Consider the following 22,528-nt stretch of genomic DNA (forward strand, 5'->3'; position numbering starts at 1 on the left):
TGGTGTAAAACTCCAACAGTCATGGATTTCTTCTTCCCGCCGAGATCAGGAAGCTTGTAGTTGTGGGTGAAGGAGATGGGTTGCACATGTGAAATCCTGAAAATTAAAATGTTAAGGACTAGGAAGAGAGAAGGAAGGATAAGGAAGACTAATTTGGGGAAGATAAAGTTATGAAAAAGGAAACTATATACAAAATATGCAGAACAGACAGACACTAAACAAGACATACACACACAGACTTCACAAAAAATATGGCCATAACACTCACTCATACTAAAAAATATTTGTTGGAAAGGATCCAAAATAGAGCAAAAGAAAAGAGAATTCAGCTGAATCAACTAAAAGCTCCTTAAAATGTAATAGCCGGCAATTGTTTAGATAAATCATTTCAAATTCACAAAAAAAAAAATTTTTTTTATGGTTTTGCCTAGCAGATCTGAAAGAGAATTTCATGCATAATACAAACATGGACAACTCTACTATACGTGTATATCAGTATATATACAAAGTTATTGTATAACAGTAACTTTATGATAATCAATCATAGGCAAGAAGCACTGTGAAGAAAGTCCACCTAAAATTATCATTATGTAAGCGTCTTAAAACCTAAATTGAGGGAAATAAAGCAATGATGTTAAAATAAAAAGAGTGAAAGTCGTTAAATGAGTATACCTAGAAAGAAAAACTACATTAATATGATGAGAAATTTCTCTTTCAGGTGAACCTTGACTAAATTAATTTGTAAAATTTCATGATTAACTGAGACCTAGAGCAATAATGAAATTAAGACATAAATCCATCCTACAAGGAAACACATTGGGGATTCATGATTTTCAATCTATATTCATTGATCATGCCTGTGGAAAGAATCCTAGAGCATTAATAGCAACTGATAAGGAAGTAAAATGATTATCTGGTGTTCATTGTAGATCTCTAAGAAGTATAAAACAGGATGTATGCTGCTGTGGATTTCACCAATGTATTAGGGACTTTTTTGATCTTCTTGTCATCAAAATTTATCCAGTGTTGTTTTGCAGCAATTTTACAGTATGAAGTACAGTGTCCATAGTGAACTTTACCATAATGGTTTGACACCGATGATAAGTTGTATTTCTTAATCTTGCTTTTATTCTCTGAAGTGAATTCCTCTAAATTGAGGTCTTCTAAAGGAAAATCTACATAAGTATGCAATTTTTTTATTTGTTTGCCATCAAAAGCAAAACGTTTCAAGTGTATTATAAGTACTGGTGGCAGTTTCCATAAATACGTTTTCTTTGAAAAATCCCTTCTATTTTTGCAACTGTTGCACAGAACTTTGTTGTCATTTCTTAATTCTTCTTCTTTAAAAAATTCAGAGAGGCATTCCTGTAATGTACATTTATCTGTAGATGTAACAGCCAAAGACAAATGAACAAATGTCTCATAAACCTCAGACTTTTGGTGGCAAGTGAGACACTGGAGTATAGATTTGAATTGTCCTTGAAAGAGATCATAAATAATAGATTTATGAGCCTTTTGGTGTTCTGGACTAAATTGTTCATAATTTTCATTTCCCATGAGATGTGTAGTTTTGTCTGTCATTAGATTTACAGTAAGCAAGTCCTGATGTAATCCCTCTATTAGGAACATCAGTAGTTCGTGAGGATCCTGCTGATTGTGTCCAGCAAACTGGTCATTAAGTAAACCAATTGTTACTTTGAAGCTTTCAGGGTTAATATATCTATGAAATCCATTTCCCATGGTTTTGATGAGCCGACCAAATTCTTCGGCTAATTTACCTTCATGCCCCATCGGATTTTTCTTGTTAATATCCTTTTTATAATGATCTTTATAAAAATACTGAGTTAAGTCTGAAATATTATACAAGCATTGCAATATTGAGTTCATGTAGCAAGAGTTTCCTATATTTTGGAGCCCAGTTAAGACAGGTTCCTGTCTTTCCTTTTGCATCTCGGAGTGTAAGGGTTTATCACTACCATCAGTCTCACTCATTGTATGGTGTGTGACAGCTAAATCGTTCCCTGCCCCAGAGACCTTAGTAATATTACTGCTGTTAGTGTCTGAAGTATTCTGTTTTTTCTCTGAAGGGGAGTTTGTAGTCTGAACCTGATCATTTGTGCTAGCCCGATTTCTAACAAGACGTAATGGAACCCAAAATTTCTTGGGAGGGTCATCATTTATAGAAACATAGGCATAACCCCTTCCTCTTAGGAGAAGATAGCCAGCTATCCATTTTTCATCCTCCTTGATCCAAATAGGTTTATGGGTTGTTTCTTGTCTCTGAATATCTTCTTTAAAATGTCTTTCCGCTGCAGTGTAGCTTTCCCCTTGGGGTAAGTTAAAGTAATTTAGTGTGATAAGAGTCAAAGATAGCAAATCCGTTGGTGGTAAACCTCTTTTTCTATTTTTTTGCAATTGAGTTTTTAAGGTTCTGTGAGTCCTTTCTACAATGGCCTGTCCCCTACAATTGTAAGGAATTCCTCTGAGATGTCTTATCTGCCATTCCTTACAAAAAAATTCAAAAGTTTTGCTAACATAGGCTGGCCCATTATCAGTTTTTATAGAATATGGAATACCCATCACAGAGAAACATTGTAAAAGAAAACTACAAGCAGCCTTAGATTTTTGAGAAGACATGGGAATTGCCCACATAAACCGAGAATAAGTGTCCACCACAACATGAAGATAAGGTTTCCTTGGAAATAAATCTGTTTGAGTTATATCCATTTGCCAAAGTTCGTTAGACTGTAAGCCTCTTGGGTTTGCTCCTGCTATGTGAGTCTTTTTTGTTAACGGTGCACATACGTTGCAGTTTTCTACGATTTCTCTAGCTTGCCTCCATGGAATTTGGTAATTCACATGTAAACGGCGAGCATTTGTGTGTAGGGCTGAATGTTCCTCTACAGGTGATTTAAATATAGGCATTGCTAGCAAGTCAGCAGTTTTATTTCCTTGAGCCATAGGTCCTGGAAGACCTGAGTGGGCTCTAATATGCGTGATGAAGATGGGCTCAGTTCGTTTTTGAAGAAGCTGCTGTAATTGTTTAAGTAAGTCCTGTATGATCGGGTTATTAGCATTAAGGGATGCAGTGGCTATCACATGACATAAATTTACCACATACAAAGAATCAGAAACTATATTCATGGCTTCAGATACATTTTCTAATAGGTAAATTAACGTTGCTAATTCAACTTTCTGTGCAGATTTATATTTGGTATCTATGGTCATATTAATGTTGTCTCCAGTTATTCCTCCTTTTCCATTTTGGGATCCATCAATGTAAAAAACCTTGGCATTGGGGATAGGGGAATCCCGAACAATTGAAGAAATAACAAACTGAGTTTTCTTTAAAAAGTCCCAAATTTTTCCTGCTGGATAATGGGAGGATATTTCTCCTGTGAAATCTGAGAGGGCCCTTTGTAGAGATTCATTAATTGGCAATATTGACTCAATTTCCTTTTTTGGTACTGGCAAAACTATTATATCTGGGTCAAAACCTAGTAAAGATATAGATCTGAGTCTTGCCTTGATAATAATCTCTGAAATCAGTTGCAAGTAGGGGACAACTGAGCGAGGTTGTTTGTTATGTAAATACACCCATTCCAAAGGTCCTGACTGTTGCATCAAGGCCCCTGTGGGGGTTTCTATAGTAGGGAAGATTAACAGTAATACCTTTTCTCCTGGGATGAATCTTGAGAGAAACGATTTTTGTAATCTGCTCAAGAAGATGTCCAATTCATTTTTTGCAGCTGTTGTTAAATTTCTCGGGCTATCTAAAGCAGGATCACCCTCCAACGTTTTAAACAGATTAGATAACTCTGCATTTGGGATTCCTAGTGCAGGGCGGAGCCAATTTACGTCACCTAAAAGTCTCTGAAAATCAATAAGCGTTCTGAGGTTTTCTTTTTTGATAGAAAATTTTTGTGGACGTATAGACGTCCGGTCCAAAATAAAACCCAAATATTGATACGGTGGCATTATCTGTATTTTTTCTAAAGCTATTTTCAGTCCTGATGTTTGTAAACAGTCAGTAACATAAGAGTATAATTCCTGTAAATCTGTTTCGTTGTTCATTGTGAGCAAGATATCATCTGTATAATGAAATATCATGGCTTGAGGAAATTTTTCACGAGCAGGGCTCAAAACCTTATCTACAAAAAACTGACACATGGTTGGGGAATTCAGCATGCCTTGGGGGAGAACAGTCCATTGGAAACGTCTGCAGGGATGGGTATTATTGAGAGAAGGAACTGAGAATGCAAAACGTTTTTTATCATCTGGGTGGATAGGAATATGGTAGAAGCAGTCTTTCAGATCAATTATAATTAGTGGCCATTCCTTTGGAATAACTACAGGTGATGGTAAACCAGTCTGCAATTTGCCCATAGGTATCATGGATAAATTTATAGCTCTAAGATCCATCAAAAGTCTCCATTTACCGGATTTCTTTTTTATAGTGAATATAGGTGAATTCCATTGAGAAAAAGATGGTTCAATATGTCCTAAACTTAGCTGTTCCTCCACTAATTCTGTCAGCACCTTTAATTTATCAGTTTTAAGGGGCCACTGACCTGTCCAAATTGGTTCATCAGATTTCCATTTTATTTTTATTGGTGCTGGTGTTTTTACGGTAGTGGCCCCCACTAAAAATTTTGGGTTTTTAAATCAAAAGAAGGTTCGGGCTCTTCTGGAGCTAATGGGATGTGGAATTCTGCTTTCCACTGTTTGTGTAGGTCACGGCCCCACAGGGATGGTGAAAATGGGCCCACGTGAGGTCTGATTATTGCTTTTTGATTTTCTGGGCCGTAAAATAGTATAGTCCTCGTACTCAACAGACAGGAACTCAGGCCTCCTATTCCTTCTAGGGAATACGGGATTTCCTGAAGAGGCCAATTTTCTGGCCATTCTTTATCAGAAATTACGGTAACCTGAGCACCCGTATCTATCATTCCATCAAAGGGTTTGCCTTCCAAGTGAAGTTTGATCATTGGGTGTTCATCTTTACATTTAGTAACCAGAGCCACGATTGGGTTTTGAGCAGCACCCGGATCTGTGCTTCCAAAACCTCCAATTCTAGTCTTATCTGAAGTCCCAAATTTGACATAAGGCACTATTACTATCTGGGCAATCGCTTCTCCTTTTTTAAAGGTCCATGTAACTGGTACAGTAATAACTACAATGATTTCTCCCATGGAATCTGAGTCAATGACACCAGTGATTACTGATATACCCTTTATGTTGAGGGAACTTCTGCCAAGGATCAAACCCATGGTATCTGGGGGTGGCGGGCCTACAATGCCAGTTTCTAACATGTAAGGGCATGCTCCTGGGTAAATTGTAATGTCCTCTGGGCATAATATATCTAATCCAGCACTCCCTGAAGTAGAGTGGATTAATTCCCTTATCGTGATGAATTTTCTTGGGCTGGGCTTGGAAGGATTATTGTCTGTGAACTTTGCCCCTGATTTGGAAGGGCCTGGGGGGAGGCCCTGTAGGCGTTTCCCTGCATCTTGTATGTGTGTTCTTGGGGAGCTGAATTTATAAGGAGACGACAATTTCTTTTGATATGTCCCTGTTTTCCACAATGGTAGCAGGTGATTTGCCTCCTGGGGACTGTGTTAAAACCTCTACTTAGGTTATTATTAATGAGGTTTCTGGATCTGCAATCTTTCGCCCAGTGGCGACCCCTTTTGCATTTTGGGCAAAGACCTGGTTTCCGGAAAGTGTTCTGTCCCCGAGGGGAGTAAGACATTGTTCCCTTGGTAACTGGGAAGGTTTGTACTGAGTCTGAGTGGGGTGGGGGTTGGGGTTCCACATAGACATTCCGGCAGGCATAAAGGTAATCATTCAGATCTGACTTTTCATTTAATGTATTCAATACTAATCTACAGGCTGAATTTGCATTATGATAGGCCACAGATTTTACTAGGAAGTTTCTTATCTCCTCATCTTCGACTTGTAACTTCAGAGCATCTTTAATCTTACCTACAAACTCTGCAAATGACTCATAAGGGCCTTGGGTGATTTTTAAAAAGTTTCCTCTACCAATGCTGTTAGAATCAATTTTTTCCCATGCTGACAATGCAATCTCCCTGATTAAATTTAAGATTTCCTTAGGTAAAGCTGCTTGTGTCTGAATATTTGCAAATTGATTTTCTGCCATTAATAATTCATACGATAGAGTAACACCTGCCACTTGCTTTTTCATACCATCCGGACTATATAATTTAGCTTTTACGCCTTCTGAATAGTACATTTCCCATTCAGTTCGCTGTTTAGACGACAGGCATATTTCAGCGATTCTTTTAAAATCATACAAAGTCCAAGATGAGTTATGACTCCAAAGTCTTAATAACTCCACACTGTATGGCGATTTTGGCCCATTTTCTTTACATGATCTTTTAAACCGATCTAATTCTTCCATCTGATAGGGTACATAGTTAGAAACATTTACCCCATCTATAGGGGATAAGGCCTGATTAGCAAAATTACTCTGAATAGAGCTCTGAGACCGAGCATGTGGTTCATTTTTTGAATCTGCTCTGCTCTGCGATTCAATTTTGTGACTAGAAGGAGGCATACTTCGTGGAGTTAGCACTGGAGGTAGATCATTATCTGAGTCACTACTGTCAAGCAATTCACTAGAATCAGGCTTAACATTCTGAGTTGTTTTTCTTCCAGCAAAAATTTCTATATTGTTGATGGTGGGGCTGGATTCGTCAGCCTGCACCTTGGTCTGAGTTTTTGTCAGATAAATTTCCTTATTATCTATACTGGTTTTAGCCTCACCATTTCTACACTTTCTATTTCCTAAATAGAAATAACAGCAAATAACTATGCTCATAATAATAACGTTAGTCAACACAGAAATTCCACAAACTATGATGGCTAGAGACACTACACTTTTCATTTGAAATATAGACCACAACCATCCAACTGCAGTGATTGTCCTTAGATCAAAACCAATTAGTTTTAAACAAAATGGAATGATCCACTTGTATACTAGAGCACCAATGCGTAAGACTAAGGGTGGTAAAATCCACATGACTAACCACAGAAACCATCTGATGGTCAGCATAGGAAATTTCCAATGAAATATTTCACTTACAGTTCTGAGGGTCCAGGGTTCAGGTCCCTGTTCGGGCGCCATTATGTAGCAGGACAGCCCCTGAAGAGGTTGACTGATGGAGGGATGGAGAATGAGGCCCTTTTCTTCCAGCTCGGAGCACGTGTCTGCAACCCTGTCTAGCCCACGGTTCTGAGGTGAAACGGCGGGTAAACAGCTCGCAGTCAGGCTTGTGGAAATATTTGCTTTATTCGGATGGACAAAACTGAAGTCCAAAGACTCAGCTTCAGTTCCAGCCAGCAAAAAAGCCCCCGCCTTCCACAGACCCTTGCTCTTATAGTCCAGAGTCAGGTCCCACCCAATGGTGGGATCAGATACCAACCAATGGTGGAAGCAGAATCAGGTCCTACCCTAGGGTGGGGGCAGAATGCCAGGTCACACCCTAGGGTAGGGCACAGATTAGGGTGAGCAACATAGTAATCCCCCAAAATATTTACATACACAACACCGAGCACCACCACCAGGTCCCTCCATCCTGACACCCACCCAGGAGGGCCCCCAGTTTAGAGATGAAAGTAGCAAAGCTGTTGCGTCAGCTCAACAAACACAAACATAGAATGCTCAACTTGCATTAAACAGATTAGTAACCCCTAGAAAAACATTTAATGTCCCATTGTCAGACAGAGCAAGTTGCATCCACTTTCTGTTTTCTGAAGGATTTTTGTTTTTGTGTTTGAGTCACACCTGGCAGCGCTTAGGAGTTACTCTTGGATTTGTGCTTAGAAATTGCTCCTGGCAGGCTAAGGGATTCGAACCACCATTGGTCCTGGGTCGGCCGCTTGCAAGGCAAATGCCCTACTGCTGTGCTATCTCTCCAGCCCGAGGTTTATTGTTGTTGTTTTTATAATTTCATTAGCATTTAGTTGGCAACAAGTAAATATATAGCAAATTATCCGCCAAGGGGGCGGACATGGGAGGGGAAAATGGTGGAGGAATTGGTGTTGGAACAACTGTCTTATGAACAACTTGGTAGCCCACAGTGTTCAGATAATTTTGTAAATAAAAGATAGACTGAAAGAGAATGAGAGAGAGAGAGAGAGAGAGAGAGAGAGAGAGAGAGAGAGATATGGAGAGGAGAGAGGAAGAAGACAAGGATGCAGACCCATAACTGAGCCAGAGGCATCCGGCAGAAGTATTCAAGCAGTGAGGGGCAGAGGAACCAGGGAAGGAGAGGACTGGGCTTGTTCTGCAGCTGCCACAGCTTCCAAGACAAGACCCCAGCCTGAGCCTCCAGCCAGATGGAGGAGCCGGAGCGCTGAATACTCCCAGCCTGATGTACTTGCAGCCCCTGACGAACCTAAAGTACGCAAAACCTGATGGAAATCCCAGAGTAGATTAATCCTGACAAGCGCAGTCCACCCTCAATGACTGCAGAACCTTCTAGAAGGCTCTGTTGCGCTCTGCAGTTCCCCCTCCCCCATCAGGCTGGGCATTGGTTTTCTGCTTATATTAGCACATCCTCCTAACATGTTCGTCCTGGTGAAAGAAGAACGTACAGGCATCACTCGGGAGAAAAGGGACTGAAAATTATGGCCTATCTGCGTGACTCTATGCCAGCCACGTGCACAATATGAGTCATAAACAGAATTCTGGGTGCTCAAAGAAAAGTTGTGTCTGTCTTCATGAGCATGGAATTGTTCACCACAGCTCAATACACAAAACAAAACAATCCCGTTTTGGGGCATGTACTGTTAGTGCTCAGTATCACTGAGGGTTCCTCCTGGTTCTGTGCTCAGGAATTACTCCTGGCAGGCTCAGGGGCCCCTATGGGATGCCAGGGATTCAACCCGGGTCAGCCATGGATAAGGCAAATACCCTCCCTGCTGTGCTATCACTCTGGCCCCAAATTTATAATACTTTTTTAAACCTAAGGAGTGTAGATTCAACCTGTCCAAGAGAGGCTGCTGTGACCAGGTGGACAATGCCCAAGGACAGCCCCGCACAGGACAGTTCCCCTCCTAGCCCAGAGGCTCTGATGGCACAAGAGGCTTCTCCTTTTCTGGCCCAGGAGCCAGGCTGGACAGTGCTAGCTCTGTGCTCTGGCTGGGCCCTGAGAGGACCCTGATGACTGTTGGGCATCATATCTGATTATCTTTTTTTGTTTGTTTATTTGGGGGCCATAAATGGCAGAGCTCAGGGGTTACTCCTGGCTCTACACTCAAGGAATCACTCCTGGCAAGCTTGGGATACCATGTGGGATGCCGGAATTAAATGCAGTTTAACTGTAAGCAAGGCAAATGCCCTTCCTGCTGTGCCCCATGATTTTTCTCATTATTTGTTTGTTTGTTTATTTATTTATTTATTTATTTATTTATTTTGGTTTTTGGGTCACACACGGCAGCGCTTAGGGGTTACTCCTGGTTCTGCCCTCAGAAATTGCTCCTAGCAGGCAAGGGTGATTGTATGGGATGTCAGGATTCGAACCGCTGTCCAGCCTACATCAGTTGCACGCAAGGCAAATGCCCTGTTGCTGTGCTATCTCTCTGGCCCCTTTCCTCATTATTTATTTATTTATTTGTTTTCTGGGTCACACCCGGCAGCGCTCAGGGGTTACTCCTGGCTCTACACTCAGAAATCGCTCCTGGCAGGTTCAGGGGACCATATGGGATGTAAGGATTTGAACCACCATCCTTCTTCAGGCGAGGCAAACGCCCTACCTCCATGCTATCTATCCGGCTCCCTTTCCTCATTATTTTAAGACTCCAAACTAAAACCTCAGGGAGGGTGGATGAAAGCTTTGGGCCATGCAGGGACACCAGATATCTTTCCCAACTCCCCTCCAAGGTCCTTTCCAGCCTGAATCCCGACCTTGATCATGGTCAACCCATCTGGGCAACAGCATTAGATGTGACTGACTGGTTGATGATGACAGGAAACTGAGTCAGGCCATTTCCTGCCCCTTCTGGTGCCCTGTCATCCATCCTATTGGTACAGGACAAAGGGAGCTGAGTTTTACAGTGTGAGCTAGGTTAGTGGCTTCAAGGAGGGAGAAATGCAAATTCTGGATTCCTCCAGAATCCTCTGGAGCAATCCAGACTCGGGCTGGAGCCAGTTGGGGGGGGGGGTCATCTGGGAAGGGGTCTTTCCACCAGCTCTCCCACCACAAGGCATCTGTTCAAAGTGTTGAAGAAGTCAGGGAGCTTCTGGGCAGGATCCAGGATGCCCCCTGAGAAAGATGGAAGAAAGGGACCCATATTTCTTCTTGGACACTTCACAGAATGTGCCGGAAGGTCACTACTAGGCAACCTCACAGCGCGTGCATTCTCCTTCCTCCTCTTCAGGAAAGCGGCAGCTACAAGTGTCTTCCTCTTGGGAAGTGTGCACGGGACTCAGGAAGGCTGAGGACAAAGCACAGGACACACATTCAGCTCTGGTGGCCTTGCCACAGTCCTACTCACCACCTGGGAATCTCTCTCAGAGCACATCCAAGCAGCAAACCTCAGAGACTGCCAGCACACCCTCCAGACAGTCCAGGGCAAGACCCAAGTTCTTCCTCAGAATTTTTTTTTTTTTGAGCAGGCAGCGAAGAGAGTCATATCCAACAGCGCTAAGGGGCTGCTCCCTGAAGTACTGAGAGGCCCATGCAGTGCTGAGGAATGAATCCAATGTCTTGCATGTAAAGTCTGCGCTATGTCTCTGCAAGATGATTTTTTGTTTTTGTTTTGGTTTTTGAGCCACACCCAGCGGCGCTCAGGGGTTATTCCTGACTCTGTGCTCAGAAATCGCTCCTAGCAGGCCTGGGGGACCATATGGGATGCCGAGATTCGAACCTGAGCCCATCCCGGGTCAGCCGCATGCAAGGCAAATGCCCTACTGTTGTGCTATTGCTCAGGCCTGGGAGCAACTGAGAGGTTTGAACTCATGTTGACGAACTTCACTCAGAGGTTAGACCTAAAAAGCAGAAGCAAGGCAGGGGCCAGTGTGTGGGGAAAAAAGATTTGCATGAACGTGGTAAACAGATTCAAGAACTTGAAGAGAACTGGGACACAGACAGCCCAAGGGCAACCAGTGTACTACTCAAAAGCAGAACCCCCCTGGGGCCAGAGAGATAGCACAGCGGTAGGGTGTCTGCCTTGCACGCAGCCGACCCAGGGTGGACAGTGGTTTGAATACAGGTGTCCCATATGGTCCCCCAAGCCTGCCAGGGGTGATTTCTGAGTGCAGAGCCAAGAGTAATCTCTGAGTGCTGCTAGGTGTGACCTGAGGACCACAGATGGCCAACAGAACCTAGAATGACCATCCAGAAAACACAGCTCCAGATTGGGCCAAGATGTGGTTACCCAGCTACACACCAGACACTGCTGGCAGTGGGTGCTGATGCCCGGGGCCACAAGGATGGCAGCTACTAGAGGTGCTCATGGGCTGTGGGGAAACTTCCCGACCAGTTTGGAAAGTGGGGGATCTACTCAGTGTTCCTCAGCACCCCAGCAGCAGCCCGACATTTACTAAGTTCAAGGAGACACACAAACTTGTGCCTCAGTATCCCCAGATACTCAGAGAAAAGTATCCAACCATCTTGGTCTAAAAACACACTCCACCCATGTTGGGGAAACAGCCTCTGGTGGAGAAAATTCAGCCCCGGATCAAGTGAAGAGACAGGAAAGAAGGAGCAAAATCACATGATGGAGAGGCCAGAGTCATAGCACAGCATGGAGGACTCCCTCCCTTGCATGCGGCTGATCCGGGTTTGATCCTTGGCATTCCCTAGGGTCCCCCCAGCACTACCATGAGGGATCCCTGAGTGCAGAGCCAGGAATAAGCCCTGAGCACTGCCAGGTGTGGCCCAAAATAGCAACAACAACAACAACAACAACAACAACAACAAATAGAACAGAGGGCTGAAAGCCTGAAATGGCAGTTAATGACTGTAAATCATATTTCATCTTTAGTTTTTTGGTGTCATACCCAGCGGGTTCTCAGAGATTCCTCCTGGCTCTGTGCTCAGGAATCATTCCTGGCAGGCTGGGTCGGGGGTCCCTATGGGATGCTGGGATCAAACCCAGGTTGGCTGGGTCCAAGGCAAACAGCCTCCCCGCTGTGCTATCGCTTGAGCCCCAACATGACCTCATTTTTAAAAGCACAATGGAGATTGTGTGAAGGAAAACATGGACTCAGGGTGGGAGGAAGCAGGGCAGAGAGAGACTGTCTTGCATATGTGGGGTCCCGGGCTCAATCTCCAAGATTACATGCAGCAGAGCGAGCATCAAATAGGGAGTAGTCCCTGAGCACAGCCAGGCTTGGCCAAGACCAGGAAACTGGAGTGTAGAGAGCAGACACAGAGTGCTTTACTCGGGGCTGCCAAGTGGCGAAGCTGCCAACAAAAGCCAGGAATGGAACCATGAGCAGCTTACAGGGGCAGCAGTGGGGTCCTTGGGGGTCTCAGCTGGAGAAGGGGCCCAGGGGTTTCTGGGAGCTGATATTCCATATCTGGCCCCAGCCAGGGGCTGTTTAACTGCTCTTGACCCCATCTGCAGGTTTCCTTCACCTCAAAGAAGGGACCATAGGCACCAGTGCTGGGGTGACAGCCACGCCCCACTTTCCTCTCCATCTATATATAGAAGGTGGGTGGTGCTCAGGGGTGCTCGGGCCCAGCTGCCCACGCATGTTCTCTGACCTCAGACAAGTCCCCGGCCACAGGGGCTATTTTTAACAACCCACACAGACTGTCGTGCTCTCTCGCTCTCTGATGTGTCACAGGGCTGGTCTGGGAGTGAGGTCCATGTCAGACCCACACTGCTAGACCTGGCCTGTCCCCCCTGGAGACAAGACCGTGTCCCCTTCAAAGGCAACTGAGTAAACCCCACCTGCTCTCACTTTCCCAGGATCCCCTCTGGGACTGTCCCCTGAGGGAAGCCCATAAAGCTGTCCCGGGAACCCATGTGTGTGCTCTGACAGCCTAGTTTAGGAAGCCACTTCTCTGTCCCTTCAGACTCTGCTATCCACACAGAGAGTCGGGCCCAGGTTCAGGCTGACCTTCTTCTCTACAGCCCTGAGGCCAGAGGTCTTTATAGAGGCATGACAGGACAAAACCTGAGGCCAGAGGTCTTTATAGAGGCATGACAGGACACAACTGATGGACATACATACACACAGATAGACAAACACAGATACACACATAGACACAAACACAGGACACACAAACAATCACATATACATAGAGGCACACAAAGACAGAGACATACACATACAAATAGAGACACACAGACACATATTCAGTCACACACAAAGACAGATACACACAGAGACAAAACACACATATATAATTACACATAGACACAGACACACAACACACAGGACAGACAACAGAGACATACACATACAAATAGAGACACTAACAGACACATGTTTCAGTAACACACAAAGACATATATAGACACAGATATACACAGAGACAGACACATACAAAGATACACATAGACACAGACACACAAAAAAAAAACAACACTCAGATACAGGCACAAAGAAACACAGATAAACACACAGAACACAGACACACAAGAGACAGTCACACCCAGATACACATACAGTCACAAACAAATATATAGCTATATCCATGTTCCCCAACTGAGAAAGACCCTCTTTGGGGCAGACCTGGAGGCCATGAACTTGCCTCACACGCAGCAGATCCCAGTTCGAACCCCGGCACTGTACAGCACCCAGAGTGATCCCTCAGTATTGAGCCAGAAGTCATCCCTGAGCATCACTGGGTACAGCCCCAATATCCCTCCTACTCCCTCGATCCTCTCTCCCTCCCTCCTCTCAGTTGCTGTGCTGTCAGAGCCAAGGCAGGAGCACTTTGGGGACTCACGCTGCTTGAGGAGGAACAACAGCTTCTTCCGACCACGTTTCAGCACTGAAAGGCGGATCACGAGGATGAGCACCAGGATGACCATGGTGGTGGACGTCAGCATGAGGAGGACCCCCAGGACCTGGGTGGGTTGGCCTGGAGGGACAGGAGTGAGTAAACTGAGAATCAGGACAGATGAGTTTCTATCATTCAGAACACAGCAGGGAGGACACCTGCCTTGCACGCTGTGACCCAGGTTCGATCCAGGGATCCCATAGGGTCTACCAAGTTCCACTAGGAGTGATCCCTGAGTGCAGAGCCTGAACACTGCTGGGTGTGTCCCCTCCCCTGCAAACAAAGAACTATAGAATTTCCTTAAAGGCTAACCCAAATTAGGTGGTTTGGCCTCTGGGGAATACTGCGGCGTCTGATTCCCCTTCACTGGGCCTTCTTAAAGGTGTGCTATGGGGTTGCACCATCCCCCATGCCAGCTGCTGGGCATGCTCAGACTGAAAGCAGACCCCAGGGAATCCTTTTAGAAAGGGACTGAGGGGGCCGGGAAGGTGGCGCTAGAGGTAAGGTGTCTGCCTTGCAAGCGCTAGCCTAGGACGGACCGAGGTTCCATCCCCCGGTGTCCCATATGGTTCCCCCAAGCCAGGGGCGATTTCTGAGCACATAGCCAGGAGTAACCCCTGAGCATCAAACAGGTGTGGCCCAAAAACCAAAAAAAAAAAAAAAAAAAGAAAGGGACTGAGGAGGCCAATGAGGTCATCACAGCAGGCAGAGACCTTGAGGCACGAGACATCGGGCACTCCAGGTCCCCTAAGAACAGCCATGGTACTAACCCTGGTCTAACCCCAGCCAACAGCCTGGCTACCTGAGGCTCTCACAGAAGCGATCACTATGGTGGGCGACAGTGTTCCTGGAGAGAAGTCCACCAAGTTGGGGCCACACACCGCATCCTTTTCCTTCGTTCCAGCAACCAACAGGTGTTTCCCAGCCAAGGAGCAGCTGAGGAGGGTGGAGGGAAGGAAGCCATATATGGTCTGAGTACGGAAAGGCCATGCAGGACTAAACTTCGATGTTTTTTGGAAACACAGCTGGGGGAGAGGCTTGAGGTGCATAGGGAAAAAGGCACCCAGAATCCTTCTAGCTGGTCATCTCAACTCCCCCTTCCCCAATCTCCCCAGCCCACTGGCTCTTCTTCCTTCTAAGCCTATGGCCCTGATGCATGAGATTCAGATGATTGTGCTTGCTTGGTCTCTTGCTTTCAAGGTCTGAGGTCACACGTGGCACAGGCAAAGGGCAGAAAACTCAACATCTTAGGCTTAGGACTCTGGCCCTGGGATGTGTTGGCATTGGGGACATCTGGGCTGAGGGTTCTGGCTCGGCCACTTGACAAGAAGAACTTGTGGGCAAATGGGGTATTTTCTGTGAGCCCCGGTTTCTTCATCTGCATAATATGCTTTTCACATCCCAAGGACAGTTTGTGAAAAGCCAACTGATCACTGGCTGGCACAGGCTGCCTCTCGGGCCGTAAGTAGCAGCGATCACCTTCATGTCATCTTTACCAGGGTTACCACCAGCTCGATCACTGTCATCAGCTCTTGAGCATCACCGTGAACATCATCATCATCACCCCCACAATCATTATCACCAGCAAATTACCATTGTTAATAGCGTCAGGCTACCAGCCTCATGATACTTGTTATCATGATCACATGACCAGAATCGCCATCATCATGATCAGTTTCATCATCGTCATCATCGTCACCATCACCGCCATTAGCACCTGTATTACCACCCTCAGGATCACTGCTTATAGTCACCAGCATCAGTGCTGTTGGGATTCTGATCACCATCACCACGGTCAACGGCTACCCTTCCCCCAACTTCCTCCTAGCTCACCTGGATGGGAGGGGTCTGTGGTTGCTAATAAAGGGGTTGCCTCAGGGGCAGACGAGGAGGTTCAGAGGACTAAGAAGGGGATTCTGCAAGAAGCGGGAGGAGGAGGCAGGATAGAGAGAGGGCAGATGGGCCCGGAGAGATAGCACAGGGGCATTTGCCTTGCAAGCAGCCGATCCAGGACCAAAGGTGGTTGGTTCGAATCCCGGTGTCCCATATGGTCCCCCGTGCCTGCCAGGAGCTATTTCTGAGCAGACAGCCAGGAGTAACCCCTGAGCACCGCCGGGTGTGGCCCAAAAACCAAAAACCAAAAAAAAAAAAAAAAAAGAGAGAGGGCAGAGACTGGTTCAGATGCAGGGCAGCTTAAGGAGGATACTTAAAAGGTTAGATGAAGCCAAACATGGTGGCTAGGGCCTTATTGAGAATAAAGCTTCATGTCTCCTGACTTCTACTGACTGCTTGTGGATCATTTCCTCATCGCTATTCTGAACCCTCAGACCCGCTGGCAGGAAGGGGGTACAGGCTCCAGGCTAGATGAGAAAGGCCTCACCGTCCATCCACCATCAAGGATGTAATGTAAGCATTAATTAATGTAAGCATTAATTAATTAATGTAAACATTAATAAATTGATTCAACAGTCAACATCACTATCCCATCATCGTCCATCACTAGCATCCCTGCCATCAGGATCCATGCCTCATCATCACGTCACCACTATGGACACCATCACCGTCCTCACGATCCCTATCACATCATCTTCCTCATCTTCACCATCAGCACCGTCCTCTTGCTCTACTATCCCATCATTGCCATGACCAGCGTCACGTGACTGCCATCGGGATCCAGGCCCTCCTCACTCTTGTCATTACTGTCACCCCATCACCACCATCATGAACCTTGTCACCGTGGCCACCACCATCCTCACACCCCATCGTGTCATCATTAACCTCATTGTCCATACCACCTGCAGCAGCATCACCCCTGCAGTCATCATCTTTGCCTCCATTCATCTTCTCTGACCCTTCACTCGCCCCAAAGGCCACTCACCCCAGCTTATTCCAATAAAGCTCCATTGAATCCCTACTTTGTAAAACTATTTGTGTTGTAAAGCCTAAGAAGTAAAACACTCAGATCTATCACAAACTCATACTTTAGTAGAGTATCACCAAAAACTGAAGGTTTTTCCCAGTACCATCCAATTTTCACAAAATAATTCCAACCACAAGACCGACTAGTCACTAGTGTTGGTGGACACATGACGACTTTCAATTTGCCTTTTTAAGTCTCTAAGCGCTTGTTCTCTGGGTCGATGGTGCCCTGGTTAGGCTAGAAAATAAACGACCACACTTCAAGCAGAGCTAGTCCAGATGAGGCAAGGGACAGGAAAGTTCCAGTGGACACTGCCAACTGTTTTCCTGCCTGTTGAGGTCCTGTTTGCCCAGGTATCGTTCTGGAAAATGCCCATAAAAATGCCTTGTACCTCTCCCACACTCCTCTCAGTGAGGAAAACTCATTACTTAAATATCAGCTTCTCCATGAGGGAGGAAGGAGCAGCCATGTGGATGAGGACAAGGGACAGAAACAGAAGTCATGTGACAGTGACAGTTTTGGCATGCTTGAGATGGGGGAAGGATGTTGATGTATTTAAGGTAGTCAATGAAACTTTAAGGGGTGGTGACATCCCCCCTGTAATGGTAGTCGAACTGACATTTGTAACTGTCAGTTGTAACTGACAACTGCCCTAACTATAAAAAAAGGAGTGTCTGGGGCCAGAGAGATAGCATGGAGGTAAGGTGTTTGCCTGTCATGCAGAAGGCCATTGGTTCAAATCCCAGCATCCCATATGGTCCCCCGAGCCTGCCAGGAGTGATTTCTGAGCATAGATCCAGGAGTAACCCCTGAGCGCTGCCGGGTGTGACCCCCCCAAAAGGAGAGTCTGGGGGTCAGAGAGATAGCACAGCAGTAGGGCGTTTGCCTTGCACTCAGCAGACCAAGGATGGACAGTGGTTCAAATCCCGGCATCCCATATGGTCTCCTGTGTCTGCCAGGAGCGATTTCTGAGCTCAGAGCCAGGAGTAACCCCTGAGTGGTGCCAGGTGTAACCCCAAACCAAAACCAAAAAATGAATAAATAAATAAATAAATAAATAAATAAATAGAATCTGGCAGAACTCTCTCTCTCTCTCTCTCTCTCTCTCTCTCTCTCTCTCTCTCTCTCTCTCTCTCTCTCCACTCGCCTGATGATCTGCCATCCCTGGGTGGACCTCACTAGCAGCTGGCACTCAGACCTTGTAGAGGGGCATAATTGCTGGAGGAGAATACCCACTTTGGGGATGAAGTCACTCTTCTTCCGGCCTGATTCCACTCTGCCTCTCAGTGGTTCACGCCTTCTAGCCACTTGCTAAGTTTTGAAAAGGGTCCAAGTCCCACATGGCTTGATTTGAGCAGCTTAATCCCAACTCTCGTCATGTTAAGCAAAAAGAAATCATACATACTTTGTCCAGGGTTGACAGGCACCATATTTCTGGTCATAAAATGTCCCAAAAGCACAGTCTTTACAGCCTTATTTGAAAAAAAAAAAGGATGAAAAATAATCATTTCCAAGAAAGGATTGAGAATATTTGAAAACTTTCTGGGGTGAACTCGAACACAACATAAGTCATTCGCTGCACACAATTACGGCAATTATTCAGTCTTCTTGAAACCGAATCCCCAACTGACTAAGGGTTTATGTTCACTGTCCATGGACTGTTGTATATGTACATAATCACGTCAGGGTGTGCGGCTGGGTAATAATAAATGTCATGATTTCAAGTGCTTTCCAATAACTGGGAAAGAATCTTGTAAGAATTGTCTGCTTGGGGTTGGAGCAATAGCACAGCAGGGAGGGTGTTTGCCTTGCACATGGCCAACCCGGATTTGATTCCCGGCATCCCATGGGGTCCCCTGAGCCTGCCAGGAGTGATTCCTGAGCACAGAGCCAGGAAGAACCCCAAAGTGCTGCCAGGTGTGGCCCAAACACCAAAAATAATAATAATAATAATAATAATAATCTGTTTGACTTACTGATTCATGACTTGTTAAGAATCTCTCAAACCTCTCTTTGACTTGAGGATTTGAAGCCCCTAGTCCTAACCCAACAGCCATTTACACCAAGCCCTGAAGTCCCTTACTCACCCTCCGGGGTTAGTTCTTGGCCTTCTTCACAGTCCTGTTGGCACTGGTTGCAGCCTGCGCCCACGCAGTGGTAGCCCGAAATGCACTCACACTCAGTGTTGCTGGTGCGAGAACATGGCTTCTTGGTCTTAAAGACACCTGCAAGGTCCCCCGATGTCACGTTACCCTGGGGCCCCTCAAACCCAGGATGGCTGGTATCTGTCTAGTGCTAAGGAAGGCCTGGTGTCACTTCACTCACCACATCCCCGGTGGCTGACACAGAACCAAGACTGTCACTCTCTCTAAAGGAGATTGCATAGTTTTCTCGTGAACACCTTCTTTCTTGTGGAGGGACTGTTTCCTCTTATAATGAAAACACTTCAGTTTGGGGGGGGGGTGTTGGGGAGAGTAGGAAGAGATAGCCCAATGGTTAGGGGCCAGGCTAAGCATGCACTTGACCCTATTTCAGTTCCTGACACCAAATGGTTCCCCCAAGCATTGTTAGGTACAAATGTGGAGGCTCCAAGCCCCATAGGACATGATCTTGGAGTACTCCAGTACTTTGGGGTGATCTGGATACCCCTGGCACAGCTGGGTGCAAACAGAACTGCTTCATCAGGCCCTTGCATTGATCCACCAGCTCAACTGGCAGACCACTGCCAATGGGGTAGCCAGGGCCTCCTGAGCACCACCTGAAAGCCCCCCAAAATAAAATTCAAGGGGGACAGAGCCAAAGTACAGCAGATAGGGCATTTGCCTTGCATACAGCTGACCTGGGTTCCATCTCTAGCACCCCAGATGGCCCCTTGAGCCCCTCCAGTAGTGATCCCTGAGTGCAGAAACCAGGAGTAACCCCTGAGTACTACTGGGTGTGCCCCCCCAACCAAAAATAAATACAAAAAATACTCAAGTCTACCATTTATTGTTATTATAAAAATTATTTTTCTGGGCAGGCTTAATAATGAAAGCAAAATCACCCTCTCACGACACAGTGTCTTGACTGGAAACCAGCACACGGAGCACCAAAGCTGGTGTCTCCTGTCAGGCTCTAACCAAGCCTCATCTCTCTCTCTCTCTCTCTCTCTCTCTCTCTCTCTCTCTCTCTCTCTCTCTCTCTCTCTCTCTCTCTCTCTCCTACCTTCACACCGTCTGCACAGGTCACACGCCTTCTGCCCACTGCTGTTGGAGAAACTGTTTGGAGGGCAGAAGGAGCAAGGCTGGTTGATGCCTTTCCCACAGAAAGTACCTGGAAAGGACAGAGAAGAGCTGGTGGGCATTTGACTGGCCAGTGAGTGTCCCATGGCATTAGGAGGAACAGGAAGATGAGAACAAGAAACGGCGCGTCTGAGGGCCAGAGCAATAGTACAGTGGTGAGGGCATTTGCCTTGCATGCAGCTGACCTGGGTTTGATCCCCAGGATCCCATAGGTCCCCTGAGCCTGCCTGGAGTGATTTCTGAGAGCAAGCCAGGAGAGAGCCCTGAGCACTGCCAGGTGTACAGAAAGAAAGAAAGAAAGAAAGAAAGAAAGAAAGAAAGAAAGAAAGAAAGAAAGAAAGAAAGAAAGAAAGAAAGAAAGAAAGGAAGGAAGGAAGGAAGCAAGGAAGGAAGGAAGGAAGGAAGGAAGGAAGAAGGAAGGAAGGAAGGAAGGAAGGAAAGAAGGAAGGAAGGAAGAAGGAAGGAAGGAAGAAGGAAGGAAGGGAGAGAGAAAGAAAGAGAGAGAAAGAAAGAAAGAAAGAAAGAAAGAAAGAAAGAAAGAAAGAAAGAAAGAAAGAAAGAAAGAAAGAAAGAAAGAAAGAAAGAAAGAAAGAAAGAAAGAGAGAGAGAGAGAGAGAAAGGAGGGAGGGAGGAAGGAATGACACTTCCTTTTCTAGAAGCCACGGTGGTCACCACAAGAAAGTCATGGCAGGGACAATTCTGCACCAGGCATCATCCCAGTCCCAGTTCAGTAAGTAATGTCGTGAAATCCTTCTCTTTGCCTGTGGGGTAACATAGAGGGGACTGGGGGCCAGAGTGATAGCACAGTGGGGAGAATGTTTGTCTTGCACTCAGCTGACCCAGGTTCGATCCCTGGCATCCCATGGGGTCTCCCAAAGGGGATTCCTGAGTGCAGAACCAGGAGGAACCCCTGAGTATTGCTGAATATGGTATAACACTTCCCCCTAAAAAACCTAGAAGGGATCCCAGAGTGATAGCAGAGGGGTAGGGTGTTTGCCTTGCATGTGGCCAACCCCAGACAGACTCATATGGTCCCCAAGCCTGCCAGGAGCAATTTCTGAGCACAGAGCCCCCTGAGTGCCCCCGGATGTGCCCCCCAAAAATCAAAAAGAAAACTCTAGGAGGTCCTTGCATTGAGCCTGGAGCTCAGCCCAAGAGGTGCCCTTCTTGGGAGCACCAGGATGTGCAAACATTTCCTGGTGCTGGGAATTCTCCTGCTTTCTCCCTGGGGGGTTCCCAGCACTACTGGGGAGAAAGTTTTCTTAGCTCAGAAGCAGCTGGAGTGAGAGACACCAAGATGCCAAGTCATTTCATTCACCCCGTTGGGAGAGGGCTTCCAAGGGACACACAGTTGAGCCCAGAAAAGATCCTTCTCCGCTCCTTACAGCCCCTGCTATGTCATTTGTCGTGTCTTACCAGCCACACAGCCACCACACCGGTCTGGTGAACACCTCGTTTCCTCAAGATTCACGATGATCAGCATCGCGGCCACAAGGTTATAACAGCCTCTGCCCATGGCGTAGCAGTGCCTGGAGCTCAGCTTTGCAGCGCGGCTGCCAATGGGATTTTAACCGAAGTCACTGGTGTTGCCAAAGGTAAGCTGCAGGAGAGAATGAGGTTTGTTTCCAGCTTTCTCCCATTGTGTAGACAAACCCCTTCCAGGAACCTCAGCTGGGAATTTGCAGGAACAAGGAAGGAGCAGATATTGGGAGGGTGACCCTTCTGGGACCAGGCAGCTTACAGGTGTGTCCAAATGAAGGCTCCTTTCCCCCATGAGCTCCGCAAAAATGGGGACACAACAGGAATGAGAACTTGGGGAAAAAAACTTACATAGATTTGAGAGTGTTGCATCCAGACTTCAGCAGCTCCCATTCAGTGCTGGCAGCAGCCCCTGCAGAGGAAAAGGTGCCATGCTCAGAAGCCCAGCTCTCATTTGTCCTGCCAAGCTCGGTGGGGAGCATCCCAGCAGCTCACCTCCTGGGAGGTGGCAGCGCCCCTCCATTCATCAGCACAATTTCCCCAGACTGGAAGTCAGAAAGAAACTCCCAGGCAAAGGGAAAATAAACTCTGGAACCCAAGATTCACTCTCACCTTGTGTCATGAGCTACAAAGAAAAGTTTCAGGCAAGTGGAAAGCTTCCCCCTCCATCCTCACCCCAGGAATAAAGTTTAAAGCCTCCCTTGAGTCACACCCCTCTGTCCCCAAGAGACAAACCTGGAGGCACTGAGCTGGGGCCAGGGCTCCCAGCAGCTGAAAGTTGAGGCTGGGGAGGGGCGGGACTAGCTGGGGCGGGGCCTCGCGGGAAATCCCCTCGCCGAAATGGCTCATTTGATATTTGC

At 46.3% G+C, this 22,528-nt stretch overlaps 2 protein-coding genes across 2 annotated transcripts in view; both read right to left on the reverse strand.

The window, feature by feature from the left end:
• ERRFI1 (ERBB receptor feedback inhibitor 1) overlaps window positions 1-22,528 on the reverse strand; it is a 731,587-nt gene that overhangs the window by 651,505 nt on the left and 57,554 nt on the right. The window lies entirely within an intron of this gene.
• Window positions 10,334-21,705, reverse strand: TNFRSF9 (TNF receptor superfamily member 9). The gene is made up of 7 exons (XM_049775435.1): window positions 21,606-21,705; window positions 20,113-20,220; window positions 18,996-19,133; window positions 18,314-18,380; window positions 14,791-14,924; window positions 13,935-14,069; window positions 10,334-10,464 (listed from the first exon to the last, which is right to left on the reverse strand). The coding sequence occupies exons 1-7, from the start codon at window positions 21,703-21,705 to the stop codon at window positions 10,364-10,366; spliced, it is 783 nt and encodes a 260-aa protein (XP_049631392.1). The 3' UTR covers window positions 10,334-10,363.

The sequence above is a fragment of the Suncus etruscus genome, chromosome 6, assembly GCF_024139225.1.
Source record: "Suncus etruscus isolate mSunEtr1 chromosome 6, mSunEtr1.pri.cur, whole genome shotgun sequence".
NCBI classification, from domain to species: Eukaryota; Metazoa; Chordata; class Mammalia; order Eulipotyphla; family Soricidae; genus Suncus; species Suncus etruscus.

Bases quoted from the DNA above. Each gene is read 5' to 3' on its own strand.
- TNFRSF9 (XM_049775435.1), bottom strand. From the start codon at position 21,705: ATGGGCAGAGGCTGTTATAACCTTGTGGCCGCGATGCTGATCATCGTG. The intron at 19,134-20,112 runs GTAGGAGAGAGA...GGGACCTTGCAG, and splicing joins CCTGTGCAGACGGTGTGAAG to GTGTCTTTAAGACCAAGAAG. The intron at 14,070-14,790 runs GTAGCCAGGCTG...CTGTCCCTCCAG, and splicing joins CGCTTCTGTGAGAGCCTCAG to GCCAACCCACCCAGGTCCTG.